The following is a 20,338-nucleotide window of genomic DNA, read 5'->3' on the forward strand; positions in this document are numbered from 1 at the left end:
GCAGTTGGCTGCTCCGCCAACGGACCTTCAGTTAGCGGGAATAGCAACTTGAATTTAGCTAGCTAATACAAGTGTTTATTGTACCGTTATGAACAACACAAATAAACTACACAAATAATAAAACTCCCATAGCTTTTTTGGTTGAAGCTTTATTGTTCCCCCTTTTTTCTTAAATTAAAAACAATATCCTGTTTTCCTTAGCACTTGAGTAAAGAAATATTACTTACGGCTTACTGCAGATGGGAAAGCTTTTTTTATTCAGTACAAAATGTTGTTATAAATAAAATTAGGGATAGGCTACATTTCTCAGTGAAATATTTATACAATAATATTAACAATACTTAATTAACTTAATTTTTAATTGTATCTGTAAAGGGAAACGTGTCCACTTTTGAAGTTGCACTTTCTAACTAATAACGATGGTTGTACACCTAGCCATTTAGCTAATTGAGCTATCAGTGAGTGTTTGCTTTCAATTGGTATGAACATAAAGAAAAACTGTTTCACCATTTTTTGTTTCCTTTTTATTATAATCAGTCTTTTGTTCAGTTAAAACAAACGCTAAGCATGTTACCCACTGTAAGACACTGTATTAAATCTGCACTGTCTATGTTTTCTTGCTAAGTGGTCGGACATGACAGCAGGAAGGAGATGAGGGTGTGTTCGTAGGCAAGGGGCGGCGCGGAGGGGCGGAGCGGTTCTCTCTACCGGGCGGTGTCAGCTGAAGAAAACGGGACAGAGGAGCAGAGAGAGGCCAACACAGGGATTCATTTACCCGGGTGATTGTACTGAATTGGACCAGCGGACTTCAGGTAAGAGAGAAGCAGCGTTTAGGGCGTTTTCTCATGACTCAGGGGGAAGTCTTGTGTTAGCTTAACTCAGGAGCAGAACAATGATTTATAACTCACTGCGGCACAGCGTGTCTTCTTTTATTCAGAAAATTATATTTCAGAATATTGAATAAAAAGATGCTCACAGTAAAGCAGTATTTCTGAGTTATTTACCATAGGACAAAAGCTAATTTGAACATTCTAAATGCTATTTTCTTCACACACAATAGTTCCATTGAATGCTGAATAAATGTTAGTCTCGTGTGCAAATGCATTTGTGCATGTTTTATTTATTTTCTTATTACCATTTTATGAATGTATATCAATATTTGATGAATACTATTTGGCATATTTAAAATATGCACTAAGATAACATGAAGAAGCTCATGCAGCTAGGCTAATGTGCTTTATTGTAACTATATTAGACCAAGTGAAAACAAGGATTTACCTGCAGTTAGTGCTTACAGATTATTGTTTAAAATACCACATGATCACTTAAGTTTGAATATCACGCTTTACGGTTGTTTCCAAACATCTGAAGGTTGCAGTTAATACAAATGAATAACAATAGAGTGTTAGCGGCAGACAGCAGCAGACATGTGTCTGGATGCATGGAGATATGAACTGCATCGTCACTCATAGACAGTGTGTGTGTGTGTGTGTGTGTGTGTGTGTGTGTGTGTGTGTGTGTGTGTGTGTGTGTGTGTGTGTGTGTGTGTGTGTGTGTGTGTGTGTGTGTTGTGTGGTGTGTGTGTGTGTGTGTGTGTGTGTGTGTGTGTGTGTGTGTGTGTGTGTGTGTGTGTGTGTGTGTGTGTGTGTGTGTGTGTGTGTGTGTGTGTGTGTGTGTGTGTGTGAGGATCCATCAGGATTCCTGTAGGTTAAACACACTCCTTCAGTCATGCATCCTCAGAATCCACATCTGGAGACAATGCAGTGTCATGATTGGCTTTTAACTAGGAATTGATGACTGATTTAGTTTGAAATGTGGTTCTATGTACGTTTGATAGGACAGAGAATACTTTATTTGTTAACTTTATTAGCTCCCATTTTCACATCAATACAGATATCTTTTCAGTATTTCCTAAACATGCTCATATTATTTTATTGAACACATTTGGCGTGATTTTATGATTAATTTTGGCACAAACCCACCTTTTATACCTCTACTTACATTTTTTTACCCATAGAACATTGGACAACCCTTAAAACCAATGTCTGTTCTTCCTCAAGTAGGGACATCTGGTGGCAGTAACAATGTATTTTTTCTGTAATCCAATTATTTAACACTCAAAAAGATCAGATTGTATTAATTGCAAAAACACCTAACAATCTTTAAAGATGATAAACCTAATTTGAGTTCATTGGATTTTGTATGTACTGGAAATATATTCAAAAAGCCTCACACTGTGCTCCATTTTTTCTTTTGGAAAAATCATGGAAATGTAACTAAAGTTGCATCAAATATAATTAATATTTTATCTAATCGCCGAAATAGTAATACTATAATGATAATAAATACTGTATCGTATAGTAATGAAACGTAAAATGGCATTTAACTGACGAGGTATTTTGCTGGTGAGAGATTTTAGTTGCTTTAGCTGTAGAAGCTAAGTATGTTTTAGATAGGCACAACATGTTTCATATGCAGACCTTATTTTCCTGTTCCATGTTCAAATAAACCATTTTCAGTGGTACCGCTGAGAAAGAGTAATTGTTTTGGTCATGGAAAATTTGGTAAAGGTCATGGAGAAGTCATGGAAAAGTCATTGAAAATCATTAGTGAAAAAGTGTATGAACCCTGTTGTGTAAACAGGAATGTTTTGCATTTAAGAGAATACCTTTCCAGTCATTATTCAAAAACCTCTGCAATATAACTGACATTAAGCCACGTATAATCGGACCACCAGTGTTATATTATACCATAATAGCCTCAAACAGACATTGTTTTTAGAGACATTAGTGACCGATGCCTGTATCTGTGCGTGTGACTGCCTGACTAAGCAAACACTATATTTGCATGTTTGTGCTGAGGAATAGCCTTATTTGTTTATTTGCCAGCGATGTAATCCGAGCATGGCACGTGAGCTTTTTTAGGACACCCAGAGAGGGACCTTGATTGAACTTAAAGTAAAAAGGTGATTTAGAAACTTTCAGAAGCAACCATTTAAGAGGAATTTCTGGCTAATATTGCTTAAAATGTACAGCTGTAAGACTAATACAAGAGAGGAAACAAAACATTGATCTCTCTTAGTTAGATTTGGATTCATCATCAAATCTTTTAATTGATGGGAAGATATAACTATATTAGATGATCAAGTCTGTTCTATATGATTTTTGACGTTAGATGCCTTCATATTTGCCCACTTTGGCTTCTTATGCTCGTATTGATTCTCTGTGGAGGTAATTCATCAAGTTGCCATCTAGTCTATTCTCAGGCAGTTATAGGGCTCTGCTCTCTGCAGCAGAAAGCTCTCCCTCTGATTGAATCATACACAGACAAATCTCACTTGGCTGATATTTTCTATAATATTACATGATGTACTGTGTGATACATTTAGCTGCCATGCTACTTTAGAGCCCCATTTTTGTATTCAAAAAACGTCATCCTAGCCTAAGATCTAATATTGATCTGTTTCTAAAGGGTTTTGCATGCTAACATGTATATATTCAGCTAATTAAATTCATTAGCATATTTGGGAATATTTAAGGGTCAGTTATCTACAGAACACTTCCAATAATCTTTAATGAGATAGAAATGAGGTGAACCAAAGTACAGACAGAGATAGGCAGTTGGTGTTAATACTTTGGTGGAAACTGTTCCCAGTGAGGTCTGTGGATTACCTGACTACCCAGATCTTTTTCTAGAAAACACACATTGCTCTTGATGTTTTCCCCAGCCAGGGGTAGTGGTACCCCAGGGGGTCTTCTGCAGTTTCCTGGCGGTACAATGGCATTTGGGAGTATCTCATATACATTGTAACCATACAAATAAATAGTAAGTGTCTGTACGATTGGCAACTGAGCAGAATAGTTGAAAACATAAGCAAATAACAATTAAATGGTTCTATTAGCTAAAAAAATAATAGAAAATTAGTTAAATAATCCAATCGCTATAAAGAAACAGCTAGCTATATGCCAATGTATAAAATGGATAAAACTAACTGCTAAATGGCCAATATAGATAAAAGCAATGAATAATTGAATTTTATAATTAGATAGCTAAAAAGAAACAGGTGTCTAGATGGCAGAAATTGATAGTTAAACTTAATGGCTCAATGGCTAAAATAGCTATTTTGGTAATGGCTAAACGGTTTAAATTACAAATGTTGAATAAATGGTTTACTAATAAGATAGATAAAAACAGCTAGCCTAGATAGCAGAAATCCTTTTCCAAGATCAATAAAAAAATGTAATGGTTTGGTTGGTAATATCTAAATACTGATACTGGTATACTGCTGTTACCTCATATGTAAGTAGCCATCTACATAAGCTAAATTACAAACTTCTTCACCCCCCATTACAGACTAATATAACCCTGAAGCCATCTACATACATCGATAAGTACTTATAAGGGTCTCTAAGCTGATGTAACCGTTTTGCTAAATGTCTTTTTTTGTTTAATAGATCAAACTTCCATTTATTTTGCGTAAGTCAAAATAGCTATACTTCAGGCTGATTAAAGCATGTAATGGTAAATAGATTAATTACAAAAATCTGCTTTAATATGTGTGTTATGTTCAATGAGTTCAAATTATAATGAGTTCCAAATGTATTACAGAACATAACTTCAGCTGCCGTGTCGTTTTATAGGTGTCAGCATGTCAGGAAAAGTCAGCGCTGAGGAGATGGAGGAGATCAAGGAGGGCTTCCAGAAAGTGGGTGAGTAAAAATGTGTGTGGGTATATTGTAGACACCCAGTACATAAAGATGAATTGGTCAGTAATGTTTGAAGTAGAGTAAAGCACCTGACAAACACATGTTCATATACATTGTTGGTGCACCATCTGATGGACAGATGTTTGGCCTACCTGCCTGTCAGCCTTCCATCTGTGCACAAACTTATCTCGTGCCCTCATTGGTCATGTGCGCGTCCGTGTGTGTTGGAGGAGGGGCTCTATAAGGAAGTGGCAGATTTTCTCCAGTTGTGTATTTTCAAATTCTGGCGATCTCGAGCTGGTTTCTCAAACTTACCTACCCCACCTTTAATGTAATAGTTTAATATTTTGGAAAGTATGTTTTGGGGTTTTCTTGCTGAGAATTAGATTAGAAGATTAATACAACTCTTGTATCTGTTTATGCTAAAATTAGTAATTGACTTAGCTTAGGATAAACACTGGACACAGCTAGCTTAGCTTTGTTCTAAGGTAACAAAAAAAGCCTTAAAATGCGAATTAGATTTGATTACCTTTGTTTATGTACAGTTTAACAAGTGATATAACATTTGCTAACCTATGAGTGTAAAGGGTGCTGGTAAGCTAATTAGGTTTCCTTATGCTAAGCTAAGTTAACTGTCTGCTGTATTTAGCCTCCTATTTAAAGGTGGGGTATGTAATTCACTTCAGAAACACTTTTTGTTATATTCCATGGAATGCTCTTAACATCCCGATAGCAATGAATAAATGAAATGCTTTGACAATAAATATATACAAATATTTCATCTGTGGAAGCCGTGGCGCTGTAAAAAGCAAGTCCAATTATCTGCCTCGGCCCGGCTAAAATAACTGGATGACCTACCTGCCTGTCAGCCTTCCATCTCGTGCACAAACTTATCTCGTGCCCTCATTGGTCATGTGCGCGTTCGTGTGTGTTGGAGGAGGGGCTCTGTAAGGAAGTCTGAAGGAAGGGGCAGATTTTTTTTGGTTGTGTACTTTCAAATTCTAGCTTACTCGAGCTGGTTTCTCCATTCTTACCTACCCTACCTTTAAGTCTTTATGTGTTGAGTAGTAGTTATTGTAAGCTAACTAGTCAGTAAACTGGGTATTTGTGTGTAAAGTATTTGCCATACGGAAGCCCTGAGAGGCAAATAGCAATAACTATTCTGGTGATTCTTTTTTTTTTAAAGTCTGATCTCAATTGATTTCTCTCCTGTGTTTATGACTCAAGTACAAAAACTAGGCTGAACCACTTCCTAGTATTTGACTCAAAGCGTTCATGTTTTGTAAGTTGGCAAGTTATGTTACATTTCTGTCATTTCTATTGGCTAAACATGTATTTTCAACCTATTAATATATATTTGCCTTGTTCCTTCATAGCTACCAATTTCATCGATAAAAAAAAAAATCTGCATCTGGAAACAGGAGAGGAAACAATTTACATCAAACTTAGAAAACGGATCACCATGATTATTTTTTTGTCATTCGCCTCTAAGGCTTCTGTAAATCCTCCAGTGTAAACAAGTGTGAACACATGTCAATTTGAACAGAAGAAAGGCAAACATGCAATCCAGTCCAGTCATTGTGTTTAGATTAGCAAATGTAGACATTTTCAATACAAAACAGATACTATATCCTGATGGGCTCCAACTAAAATATCACAATTTTCCATTCCTTCTAGATGTGGATGGTAATGGGTACATCTGCGCCTCCGAGCTTGGGGAACTCTTCCGGGAGGTGGGCTGCTCTCTGCCTGGATACCAGATCAGAGAACTACTTCAGAAGCTCGACCGAGACAACGACAGCCGCATCAACCTCGAAGAGTTCACGGCTGTAGGTAACACTAACTAACTAACTAACCGACCGACCGACCGACCGAACGAACGAACGAACGAACGAATGACCAACCAACTGATTAACTAATAAATAAAGGTTTGACTGAATAAAGTCACTTCTTGATGGCCGTTAGGTGAATAAAAAAAAGCTAGCTTGGGGGATGGGGTCAATATTTTCATAAAAAACTAGAAATGTCCAAGATTAAAGTTGTACATTTATGATAATAAAGCTGGGATTTTCTCTCAAATAAAAATGATAAATTTGCGAGAAATACCTCACAAATACACAAGGCATAAACACAGACATTCTCTGAGATTAAATTGAATACATATTGAAAAGATAGCTAAAAACAGCTGCTAGATGGCTGAAAAAACATTCGTAAACACAATAAAAATGTATTAATATAATGCAAAAATGTTTTAAATTGTTATCTTAAACTTAAAGGGGACCTATCATGCAAAATGCACTTTTTGATGTCTTTTATACATAAATATGTGTCCCCGGTGTGTCAGGGAACTCACGCAGCGTCAGAAAATAAAACCCTCTCTCTTTTCCTCTGTACCCAAATCTCTAAAAACGGGGCTACAACGGAGCTGATCCAGATTTGTGTCCGATATGACGTAATATCGGAAATGTAGGCTGGCTTTACACTCACGGCCCTATCAGAAACGTTGCTATCAGAAACAATGCCCGACTGTTTTGGACGTAATATGGTCGGTGCATATTCACATTAGCATCGCTAACACTCAGAGCTAACCTGTACTGCACAGAGCATGTGTGTGAAGAAGCAGGAAATAAAAAGGAACTCACCTTGTGGTATAACCGTCAAGAGAGAAAGCCTTTGAGCTCCATAATGTTTCAGAAATATAATCCTTGATAATCCATGATATGGCGTTTCATCACCGCAGTATCTGCCGGTAGAATCTCCCGCATGAGCTCAGCTAATTTTTTTTTTTTTTAAAGCTTTATACCCCAAATCAGCACTTTTGAAAAAGGAAGTGAAATAGAGGGATATGAGGCATGGCTAGAATGGGTGATCTGTTTGGTATTTTGAGCAAAACACTTCATTGACATGTTTTTTATATATTTTTATATATCCGAGACCTATGCTATTGCCTAAAAATAGCATGATAGGTCCACTTTAAGGATATATGGTTACACTTTTAACTGTAGTTCTAGTTCAATTGAAGGGAAAATTATTTTTACAATATCCACTTCAGTTATCTTTCATAAGATATCAAATATCTCCTTAGGTAAACGAAGTGTAAAATAAGACTTACATGAATCAGTCGTGCAAAAGCAGCCTGTTGAGTTGTGACAAGTTTGGCATGTGAAAAGTTGTCCACGGTTAACATGTTCCTAACTGCAATCGTTTACAAATAAAAGCTTCCTATCAAATTCCATAGTGAATACATGTTTGGTCCAAATCACTGCTAAAATTATTATTTATATTAAAATTATTATTATAGTATGTATTTTTTTCATTTTTATCACACTTGCATACTGTACATGGGTCATTTTTTACCCATGTATGTAAACCTGATGCAGAAATACAAAAACTGTTTTAGTTCCTAAATTAAGAAAGGGAGAATGAAAATAATGTTGTGTGGTGATCAAAAACAAGATATTAAAGGTGGGGTAGGTACGTTTGAGAAACCGGCTCGAGATACACTTTTTGTTATATTCCATGGAATGCTCTTAACATCCCGATAGCAATGAATATCTTAAGTGCTTTGACAAAAAATCCATAAAAAAATAAATGTCATCTGTGGAAGCTGTAGTACTGTAAAAAGCACGACCAATCATTTTAGCCGGCCCGGCTAAAATAACTGGATGGCCTACCTGCCTGTCAGCCTTCCATCTGTGCACAAACTTATCTCGTGCCCTCATTGGTCATGTGCGCGTTCGTGTGTGTTGGAGGAGGGGCTCTGTAAGGAAGTGGCAGATTTTTTCCGGCTGTGTATTTTCAAATTCTAGCGCACTCCAGCTGGTTTCTCCAAAATTACCTACCCCACCTTGAAATGAATACTTGGAATATTAAATGATTAAATAAATAGATTTTCAAAAATATAGCTAAGAAACACTCAGCCATGCAGGAAATAACATTGTAGGTCAATACGGGTAATTTGACAACCCATGTTGTCCCTTAGAAGGGTAGTGAAAAATGAAAGTAAGAAGTTGTGATGATCATAAACAAGTTAATTAAGGAATACCTGGAATTTTGAATTGTTAAAGTAATTTGTTGCAAAGATATTTACAATTAAAACTCACTCGGGTCACTTTTGACCCATGTTGTGTATCAAAGGGTTAAGAAGAAAAAAACACTGATTCGGATGAGGTGCATCAGAACTGAATCTTTAAAGTTGCTTGTTTTGAAAGCAACTGACAGAGTAACTCTCTTAATTAGTATCTCAAAAAATGTAACAACAATTAAATTGACTCAGTTGTGTTTGCTTGCAGATTTTTGGGGATTTGAAGGACGACCGCATGGCCATGGGTTTCAGGAAAGCTCTGAACAAGAAAGAAGGCATCCTGGCCATCGGGGGCACCAGCGAGATCTCTAGTGAAGGAACTCAGCACTCAATCTCTGGTTAGTAAAGCTACACTTAAACTAATAGAATGATATGTTAGTGTACACTGTCCAATATCATGACAGAAGGGATCTGACTCTTAACTGGACTGTATTTCAGAGCAGGAGCGCTACGCCTTCGCCAACTACATCAACTCTTCTCTGGCGGAGGATCCTGACTGTAACCACGTCCTGCCCATCGACCCCGAGACTGAAGCTCTGTTCAAAGCAGTGTCAGATGGCGTCATACTCTGGTAAACCTTAAGAAGTCCCTGCCCAAACCCTATCAATAACACTAACGCATATTGATCAATCACTTTCGTATTACTTGTTGTAAACCATCCTTTAAAAAAAGTGTATTCTTAATCCACGGGGCCTTGTCCGTTACCTTTACCCAGTTTTCAGCCTGATTTTGAGGCTTTGTACCAGACTATTATGCTCATATGTTTTTCTCTCATGTTGTTTTGCAGTAAACTCATCAACCTCTCTGTTGCTGACACCATTGATGAGAGAACCATCAACAAGAAGAAACTCACAGCTTTCACCACACAGGTTAGTTAGTTAGTTAGTTAGTTAGTTAGTTAGTTAGTTGGTTGCTTAACTAGATTTTCCAATGCTTATGTTGTTTTTAGTGTGATTTAACTTCATTGCATGTATCTTTGAAAACTATTCAACTATCAAATGTGGGATACAGTAGCATATTGTGGCTGTTAAAAGATATAGAACAATGAAAGCAATTTTTAAATCATTTATTTAACGGTGATGCCACCTTTATGTCTAAAACTACATCACTGATTTTACATTACTTCCATGAATGTGACACATATTTTGGCGTCTGTCGTCCATCAGGAGAATCTGAACCTGGCTCTGAATTCCGCCTCGGCCATCGGCTGCCAAGTAGTGAACATCGGAGCTCAGGATCTGAAGGAGGGGAAACCTCACCTGGTGCTCGGACTGCTCTGGCAGATTATCAAGATCGGACTGTTCGCTGATATAGAGCTGAGCCGCAACGAAGGTGTGTACAAACTAGGGATGTGCATCTCCATCACTGAGGCCGATACGATGCGCATCTCGATACGCTACCAACGATACGATACATTAACGATACCTTTGAAACACCAGGCGATGCGATACGATACGATTCACCCCTGTTGCGATACAGTTCGATACGATTTGATTCAACATTATGCGACACGGGGCGATACGATGTGATTCAACACGATGCAAAATAATGATACAATTCAATATGGTACGACAGAGGATTTTGTTTTATTCCTTATATGCAGCAAATCATACATTAACAAAAAAGTGCTTCACATATTTGCTTTTCTCTACTAGTACTGCACATCCCATCATGCCGTTTCTTTTTTACCTTAAAAAAAACAAACACTTGGACCTTTCACAAACTGGCCTTTTCACAAGTGTCGTAGTGTTCTCTGTCTCCAGAGTACAGTTCAATTTTATAACACCTCAGTTAAACAATTTAAGGATGCCCAGGATTAACAATGTGCAAATAACAACTACCATAGTGCAATGCCCATACAACTGCCAGCCTGATGTGCTTAACACTCATCCATAGGCTAACTCACCAGTGAGCAGAAAGCAGTGGTTTCTATAGGCACAATAAAGAAAAGAACCTTTCACAAACAGGTATTTCATAACTGCTTACAGTAAGGAAGACATTTAAACTATTACAGGCTGTTGTAAACTAAACACCACTCTCACTGACATAACACCTCACTGAGTGATTGAACTCATATGTCTAACTTTCAGGTTTTTCTTTTCAGCCGCAGACCCCATGTCGCCTCTATGTGCGTCGCTAAGTTCCTCGTGCTACTTGTGTACTTTAAAGCGACACGGCATCGTTTACAATTTGCGAGCGATTTTTCAATTTGTCCGTCTTTCTTGAAAAATCCAAAGTGTTGCCAAACGTTTGATTTGTAGGTATCTTTTGGTGCGCTGTGTTTCTCTTTCTCCTCGACTTCCATGTGTGTTGATAACTGAGACTCTCGGCCTCCGTAGTGGCGAAGCAAAGATCAAAGATCGTCTCTGCTGAGTGCTGACAAGATGAGGGGATATTATATGAATGAATCGTTTTTTTACCGATGCAAAGACGCTACAATCGATGCATCGCAAGTTCAACCCAAACTGGAGCCGATGTGCACTCTTTCAACCGGTGCACTCGCTCTTGAACGTTTATGCCGGTGCACCGATGCGAATCGGTGAATCTTAACATCCCTAGTACAAACACACACAGTCACACGAGCCTGTTGACACAAAGCTAAAAGTAATGTGCCAAAACAGAAAAACTGCAAATGACAAAATCAGTCAACATGAAACATTTGTGGCATTACATTCAAAACTTATAGCAAAGAGATGTTAATTATTGGCGTAGTGTTAACCAGACCCATGCTTGTTTTTCCGTGTGCAGCGATAGCGGCGCTGTTGGAGGAAGGGGAGAGTCTGGAGGACTTGATGAAGCTCAGTCCTGAGGAGCTGCTGCTGCGCTGGGCCAACTTCCACCTAAGGAAAGTCGGAATGTCCATATCCAACTTTTCCGGAGATATTAAGGTAAGGAAATGTCTGAACCTCTCACCAAGCCTGGTGCAGGAATGAGTCCTTAAAACCTGGACATTTGTTGGCACTTTAGCACTTCCGATTACCTTGTTTCAGAGTAAATAGGTTTGTTTGAGATGAGCTGCGGCTCGCCTCGAAAGTAGACGAGAATAGCCGATTGCAGCCGGGGGAGGTCTCAAAAAGCTTGCCTGAAGTCGGACAGCTCGGAGTCGGCTTGACTCGGTTTGCATTTATAAAGAATGCACAAGTGTGTTTAATCGTTAATGTCAGATATGTACTAAGTAAATACATTTGTTCCTGCTCAAGATTAGATTCAACTTTATTGTTATTGCACAGATTACAGGACCTCCCCCGGCTGCAATCGGCTATTCTCGTCTACTTTCGAGGCGAGCCGCAGCTCATCTCAAACAAGCCTAATTACTAACCATCATGCAACACACTAGCAAGACGGCGGTCGCAATTGCGCAGGTCTGGGTCGGTCTCGCTCATCTCAAACGAGCCTAATAGCTTTTTGACTGTGATTTTGGTTAGAGGCCTTAATTAAGATTTTCACGTTTTTAAATAAAATACGCCTGTCAATACATCACTTGTGTTTTTGAAGCTTTCACTTGTCCTAAAAAAGCAGGTAACAGGTGGTTAATTGAATCTACCGATGTTGTCACATTGACATTAAAGGACATCATGCCTAGAAGACATAAGCGTGTGAAATAATTGTACAAGTTGCCAGCTTATTCGTGGTGAAATTAAAGTAATTGGACCCTGGTGTAGTTCGGATTTTAGCTTTAAGCTTCTGCCGATTTAATCTCAGCTTCAAAAATCATCCTGCTGAAGAAAACAGTATCATAATCTTTTCTTTGAAAGCTTATTTTCTGCAATAATCAAAATTCCAATTGAGAAATCCTATTGTCTTTTGTTGAGGGAACCAGTGTGAAGCTAACTTCCTGGTAAGCCTACAAAAATATGCTATCTGCAGCGCGAAACCCCCACTGAAACTCTCAGGGTCTCACCTGTGTCAGACAGCTTGTTTCATAAGGCTGAGTGTTCATATCTTGTTTTTTTCTGCCATTGTCTTTGTCTTAAGAGTTTAGTTTTATGGACTAAATATCTTTAGTATTTTGTCTCATCTCACTGAGCGTCTATCTGTTTGTGTATCTGTTATTCAGGACTCCAAGGCGTACTTCCACCTGCTCGAGCAGATTGCTCCAGACGGCACCAAAGAGGACGTTCCACGGATTGAGATCGACATGAGTGGTGTTTATGTAAGTTGTTGAGCCATTCGTTTTATGTAATATGCCAGTTTTTATCTTAAAGAAGCAAAGTCTAATACTGTATGTATGTTAATTAATGTATCTTTTATATTTGATTTAGTCTTTAATTACTCAGACATTAGGAGAAACAAACATGCCACAGAAAGTGTTTTACAATGTTACGATGTCCAACCCTAACTCTAACTCAAATGGATGTCATGCATGCCAAATGCCAGTTTACCCAACCCAATATACATGTGTGTGTGTCTCCAGGAGAAGGACCTCAGTAAGAGAGCGGAGTGTATGCTGACACAGGCCGACCGCCTCGGCTGCAGACAGTTTGTGACGGCAACTGATGTCGTGAGCGGGAACTCAAAGCTCAACATGGCCTTCGTAGCCACGCTCTTCAACAAACACCCGGCTCTCACCAAACCAGAGAACCAGGACTGGAATCTGGAGGGTAAGCATGGACGATAATCTCCCTCGCACTGATACATTACTCACGTTCAATCCATGGAGGTGTAAAGAGAACTGGACTCAGCTTGGAGGCGGGGCATCGTTCATGCCTTTGAAGTTTCTCAGTGGCGCATGAAGCCAAAATGGCCTGACTTGAGAACATTAATCCTGATCATCCAGGGTTTTGGGCCCATAGTGCACCTCATTTTCGCTAAGCCCCGCCTCCAATCGCTTCATCACTAGGCTCAGTCAAATCAATGGAGAGGGAAAATAACTCTAGATTTTCATAATATTATATATATTTTAATAATTTATATAAATAAGGGCTGATAAGGGTTGATTAATAAAAAAATATATATATGCTAATTTACAGACATCTCTTTCCCAATTTAAGTCAATGGGAAAAGCCAAGCCCTAGTATTAGCCGAACCGTGGTACTACAACTTCCGTGATTTCGTTGGGCCTAAAAATACGTTTTGCCATTGACTTGCATTGGGAAAGAGACATCTGTAAATCAGTGCATAATTGATACTGCATATTGGAGGTGAGGTTTAAGCAAATCGCAAGTGCGCAAGCTCTATGGGCCCCGACACAGTTACTATTGCTCTCTTGATTCAGGCCATTTTGGCTTCATGCGCCACTGAGAAACTTTCTTAGGATTCACCAGGGTCCCGCCTCCAACACTGTATCTAGTTCTCTTTATACATCCATGGCTCCTTCATGAAGTAAATATAACTTCCTGTGCAGCCCTGAGTCTGAGTCTTATATCATCTCTGAAGGTGAGACCAGAGAGGAGAGAACCTTCAGGAACTGGATGAACTCTCTGGGAGTGAATCCTCATGTCCACCATATCTACGGGTCAGTACCCCTCTGTGTGAAAGGACTTTAGCTTTGTGTTGACTGTTCACTGTGTAAATGCATGCATGTGTGTTATAATGCAGGGATCTGATGGATGCCATGGTGATCCTCCAGCTTTATGAAAGGATTAAGGTGCCAGTGGACTGGGACAGAGTCAACTTGCCTCCATTCAAGGGAGTAGGAGGAGGACATTTAAAGAAGGTACATGTACATACTACCTTCAAACTCCTACTGAAGTTGACTAGGATACAATTAAATTAAGTATGAATGATTCATCCTCAAAAGTTATTATTAAAATGAATGTATCATACATGTTTACAGATATTGTATAACTTGTATGATTAGGGAAGTCTCGATTAAAAAAAGGTTGATATTAATAATATTGAAAATCCACAAATGTGCTTCAAACTAAAATCCTTTATTTTGTTTGCATACTATTTTTTCTTTTGTAGTTAAACAGTTGATTTCCTCTCTAATATCTATTTTATTTTGTTGAAAAATGTTCTCCTCTAAAGATTACAATTGTACACGTCATGATAATGTTTTAATTAACATTCACCCAGTATCAACTTTAACTGGAGAGAGCTTGAAGGCACCTTTACGTAACCTAATGAAACCTCTGTTCACCAGCTGCTAACAGCTAATGCTAACTTAATCACAATCAGGAAAAAGTCTGTCTTTCGAGTGCAATCCCAAAAATGGTATTTCTACCATCCCCGGGACAACATCTTATGCCTCACATTAGCTTTGAAAAAACAGTCCAGAATAGGTTCGAAGTTTCCGTCCTCTTGACTTCCCTTGTGAACCAACAATGTAAACAAGGGTTAGGGTCAATACATGAAAAACTATTCAGATCTAATTAAATATGGTTATGTTCCAATTACATATTATGGTTGGGACTGGGAGGTTCAAATGTCCTAAGTTACTCTAAAGTGTGTGTGTGTGTGTGTGTGTGTGTGTGTGTGTGTGTGTGTGTGTGTGTGTGTGTGTGTGTGTGTGTGTGTGTGTGTGGTGTGTGTGTGTGTTGTGTGTGTGTGTGTGTGTGTGTGTGTGTGTGTGTGTGTGTGTGTGTGTGTGTGTGTGTGTGTGTGTGGTGTGTGTGTGTGTGTGTGTGTGTGTGTGTGTGTGTGTGTGTGTGTGTGTGTGTGTAACAGAGGGAAAACTGTGCCTATGCTGTGGAGCTGGGAAAGACAAAGGCTGGTTTCTCTCTGGTGGGAATTGGAGGACAGGACCTGTACGATGGAAATCCAACTCTCACTCTGGCTCTGGTGTGGCAGCTGATGAGGAGGTGATTTCATCTCAACAGAGAAACTTCACTTTTTCACGTGCTTATTGACATTATTTTAGAAAATCACCAGAAACTAGAAAAAAAAACACTTTCAGACTCTGAAGATTTGAGTTGCTATACAGCCTGAAGCAGGTAGAGGGCGCTGAAAGGCTAAAGATCACTTCCAACATGTTAATTCCTTTTAGTGATGCCATAGAGAAAACAACCTCACTCAGAAATACTCCAGGGCAAAGCAAGAATAAATACTCCGCTTTGTGATAGAAAGCAATCAGGTTTATGGGAAATGTACTGTAGCATTGATTTTGTACGATTTCTTCATATAACTTATACAACGTACAGAATTGTTAGGTTACCAGCCTAAATGAGTTTCTCCTTCTACATCAGTTACAGCTAGATATTATCAAATGTTGTACTGTAATAAAGTCCCTAACTATTTCAGTAAATGATTTTACCCCAAGCTCCATACTTCACCAAAAGTATGATTTGATTTGATTGCTGATATTCTAACGTATGCTCTTATAATCCCTGCAGGTACACGTTAAATGTTCTGGAGGACCTGGGAGAAGGAGAAGTAGCGGGAGATGAGTTGATCATTTCATGGGTCAACAAGACGCTGGCTGAGGCCGGCAAGAGTTCCTCTATCAAAAGCTTTAGGGTCAGTTTTACTTTAATATCTACTGTAGCCCTTCTTAGGGTACATTTGGCTTATAATAAGTCCGAAGTAAACAATGAAGCTAGAACACATTCACAGACCCTTTAGCATTCTTTTCTATCACACTTTAGATCCAAAGTCCCGGCTTGAAAATTGTAAAATTATAGTTCAATTTTTTCCACCAGAGTAATCAGGTCTGTCACGTTTGCAATGCCTCTTTCTTTGGTTTCTACTAGTGTTAAGACTGTGAAAAAACATAGCTCTTTGTTTACCAAAAATAATGAAATTGTGCAGTTTTATTTTAAAGAAACAGTAGTGCTCTGTTAACAGCCTGGTTGTTTGTCATTATGTGGAGTATACAAGTGTGACCTGTGTGTGTGTGTGTGTGTGTGTGTGTGTGTGTGTGTGTGTGTGTGTGTGTGTGTGTGTGTGTGTGTGTGTGTGTGTGTGTGTGTGTGTGTGTGTGTGTGTGTGTGTGTGTGTGTGTGTGTGTGTGTGTGTGGTGTGTGTGTGTGTGTGTGTGTGTGTGTGTGTGTGTGTGTGTGTGTGTGTGTGTGTGTGTGTGTGTGTGTGTGTGTGTGTGTGTGTGTGGTGTGTGTGTGTGTGTGTGTGTGTGTGTGTGTGTGTGTGTGTGTGTGTGTGTGTGCGTGTGTGTGTGTGTGTGTGTGTGCGTGTGTGTGCGTGTGCAGGATAAATCCATCGGTACCAGCATGCCGGTTCTGGAACTGATCGATGCCATCCAGCCGTCCAGTGTGAACTTTGAACTGGTTCAAACAGGAACTCTGTCAGAGGAAGACCAACTCAACAACGCCAAGTAACCACCGCCTGCTTTCCTCTGACTGTGGCTGGGTTTAAGCTTCACATTAGATCTGTGAAAAAACCTTCAGCGTGCAGTGGGATATTATTTAGTGCTTACTGTGTATGGATAAAATAAAACATAGGCAAATATATATTTACCTGTGTTCAGGATTTTTGAAATAATCCAAATGAAAATATTTTAGCTTAAAGAAGTGATTATTAAATGATAGATCCAAAACACAGAAAAAAGGCTAGATTGAAACACAATTTCCCAGATATTTTCATTTTTATGTTGTTGTGTCTCATTTCCATTATATAAAGGTGATTAAAACATATATAATTATTGATGTGTATTCACAGATATAAAACCGATAATATCAAATATAAAAGATTGTATTTTGCGATTGGAACACTATCAAAAAGATGTTAACTATAAAGAGAAACAAACATTTAAAATAATAATATAAAATAAAAAATAAATGATGTATAGGAGAGAAACGAGTCAGAAGTCAGCATTCTTTTTATTTTTCAGTGGCTGTAACTTTGAAAACCCACAGTACATCTAACATGCATTTGCTGCAAATACAAGTAACAAGAAAATACAATGAATGTCACAGCTATAATTTGTTGCCATAGCGATCCTAAGTATGACCCTTTCCTGCATCAGGTATGCCGTTTCCATGGCGAGGAAGATTGGAGCTAAAGTGTACGCCCTGCCTGACGACCTGGTGGAGATCAACCAGAAAATGGTGATGACCATCTTCGCCTGCCTGATGGGGCGAGGCATGAAGAGGGCTTAAAGGACACACACGCACACGCGCACGCGCACACGCACACACACACACACACACACACACACACACACACACACACACACACACACACACACACACACACACACACACACACACACACACACACACACACACACACACACACACACACACACACAGAGACTTTTTGCCTGTGTGACTGGATTAGACATGAAGAGATGAGCTGTGTTGTTTAGTTTTTTTAAAGCGGTTATTCTGCATTAAGCCAAAATAGAAGTATCACTTTAGTCGTCTTTTCTGCATTCCGTTGTCAATAATCAATAATGACACCTGTGTATGTTGACACAAACAATAATGATCATGTTTGGGCTCCAAAGGACTTTCAATTTTCAAAATGGTTGCAGAATGTTGCAGAAAAGTGAGACTTCTATAACAGCTACCTGGTAAATAAATATGAGTTTTTTTTATGAATCTCAGTTTTGCTTTAACTGATTAGTAGTGCCACATTAAAGGAGTACTGCTCATAGTTATGAACATAAGTGTGAATGTGTTTGTCTAGACTGGGTCTGCCCAGTGCATTCTGGGAGGGACTCCTGCCCCGCTATGACCCTGTTGAGGGGTAATCCTGTCCATGAAATAAATGAATACATTAAGGTTTTTTTTGTTATGCAAAGGCAGTGTCACATGGGGATTTTAAGACAATAATCACTTAGACCTCGCAGCCCTGTACATTCTTTTATTTTTTTCTCCCATTACTGTTATTTCTTAAACTGTACTGACAGGACTAACATTTCCCCGGCTGCATTGACTTTAATCTCCCCATGTGTCACGCCTCATGATCGTCCTGCTGTATCTCCCAATGTGCCAGCCAAACCAATAAATGAGCATTAAATGAACCTAAGCCATAAAATGATATTCTTTACTGAATACCTTTTGGCCTTTTTTTTATACTCCCAAAGCTGTGCAGGATAATATGAAGTGCATGTTTTCACACTGGAAGATCTTTAACTCAGTATATTATGAAACAACAAATCCGGGGGTATTAAAATGTTTAAAAAAATGCACAAGAACCCTTAAAATTGCTTTAAAACACAACCCTAAAACACTTGATTTGATAATTAGTGAGAATTTATTTTCTAAATTGTGGACATTGCATTTCTAACTTGTCAAAGCTGCTACTGCTAAATATGAACTCAATACAACAGAAGACATTATAACAGAAGAGAGCAGCTACATTTCCATGAGCTGTTAAAACTGGTCCATGTTTAAAATGTCAGGGAACATGTGTTTGTTGCTGACAAATATTGTTGTCCTAATGTCGCGGGTGCATTTGTGGATATGTTAAAAAGTGATCCAGGTTTGATGCTGCTGATGTTCACATTCCACTTTTGTTCAGTTTTTTCTTGGACACATTTTCGATTGGCCCTCTGGAAAGCCACTGTTGGCAAAATTGTTGCTTCACATGATAGCAATACTTTTAATACTCGGTGTGTTTGAACAGATCGATTATGTTCAATAAAATAATTTTTCCATACATGTTTGTTCATTTTTGTCACTTTTTGTCTTGAGGGCGACTTGATAATTCAATATTAGAGTTATAATGGCCTGTAGATTTACTTCAAAGTATACCATCATTAAAAACTGTTTTTACAATTTGCAGATTAATCCAGAACTTCTCAATTAGAGAGAATGAGAATTGCCTCAGCCATTGTTTTTCAAGTTTTTTATTTTAAAGGGCCCATGTCATGGCCATTTCTACTGATCATAATTCCATTGTTGAGGTATACTAAAATAGATTTATATTGTGCAATTTCCAAACTCACATTGGTTTCTCATACAGCATCTCTGTATAGTATGTGTATTCACTCTCTGTCCTAAACGGCTTGTTGGAGCTCCTGCCCCCCCCTCCCTGTGAGCCCAGTGTGCTCTGATTGGTCGGGAAGTTGCGAGGCTTGTTGCTGCGATCTGCTGCGAGGAGCGGACAGGCTTCCGGGTCGGCGATACAACGAGAACAAGCGAAACTCATCCTGAGCACACACAAACACTCACAGCCGAAGTAAAAACAATAAGTGTGGCTTGATATTGAGTAAGAAAAAGGTTTATAACGCTGTGAGCATGGGTCTGCGGAGAGCATTTCTCATTTTCTCCAACTTAGCAGCCCGAAAAACGTTTACCCATTTAAACAGTCGTGATAGATACCTTGTTTGTTTTAAACATCATGAATACACAAACAACAATGAATACTTACAGGTTGTGTACCCGAATCTCCCGCTGGTCCAAACAAAGTAGGAACAGCATCGTTCTTCAGTGCCCTACGCTGTACATATCCGGCATGAATCGCTGAAAGGTTTGTGAAATGCTGGCAGGAGCCCCCTAGGGGACATGGAGAATGTATTTGAAAAAAAAAAAGTTTTGCGAGATCTCGCAAAACTTTTCATTTAGCTCAATGTACTTCCTGGTCAGTTCGGCAACACAGAAAGAACAACAATGGAGCGGTTTCATCGATTTTACTTTGAGCTTGGCCTTAAATATAAAGATATAACATCAGTGCTTGGCAATAGGCACAGGTTTCACATAAGTGA

At 38.8% G+C, this 20,338-nt stretch overlaps 1 protein-coding gene across 1 annotated transcript; it reads left to right on the forward strand.

Moving 5' to 3' along the window:
- Window positions 1-652: 652 nt before the first annotated feature.
- Window positions 653-19,292, forward strand: LOC117475152 (plastin-3-like). The gene is made up of 16 exons (XM_034121294.1): window positions 653-812; window positions 4,641-4,709; window positions 6,384-6,535; window positions 8,999-9,128; window positions 9,229-9,361; window positions 9,578-9,659; window positions 9,957-10,122; window positions 11,539-11,678; window positions 12,848-12,943; window positions 13,205-13,391; window positions 14,167-14,245; window positions 14,329-14,446; window positions 15,400-15,533; window positions 16,065-16,188; window positions 16,875-16,999; window positions 17,651-19,292. Exons 2-16 carry the CDS (start codon window positions 4,649-4,651, stop codon window positions 17,781-17,783), a joined length of 1,860 nt encoding a protein of 619 aa, XP_033977185.1. The 5' UTR covers window positions 653-812; window positions 4,641-4,648; the 3' UTR covers window positions 17,784-19,292.
- Window positions 19,293-20,338: the final 1,046 nt, after the last annotated feature.

This window comes from Trematomus bernacchii, unplaced genomic scaffold (genome assembly GCF_902827165.1).
Source record: "Trematomus bernacchii unplaced genomic scaffold, fTreBer1.1, whole genome shotgun sequence".
Taxonomy (NCBI): Eukaryota; Metazoa; Chordata; class Actinopteri; order Perciformes; family Nototheniidae; genus Trematomus; species Trematomus bernacchii.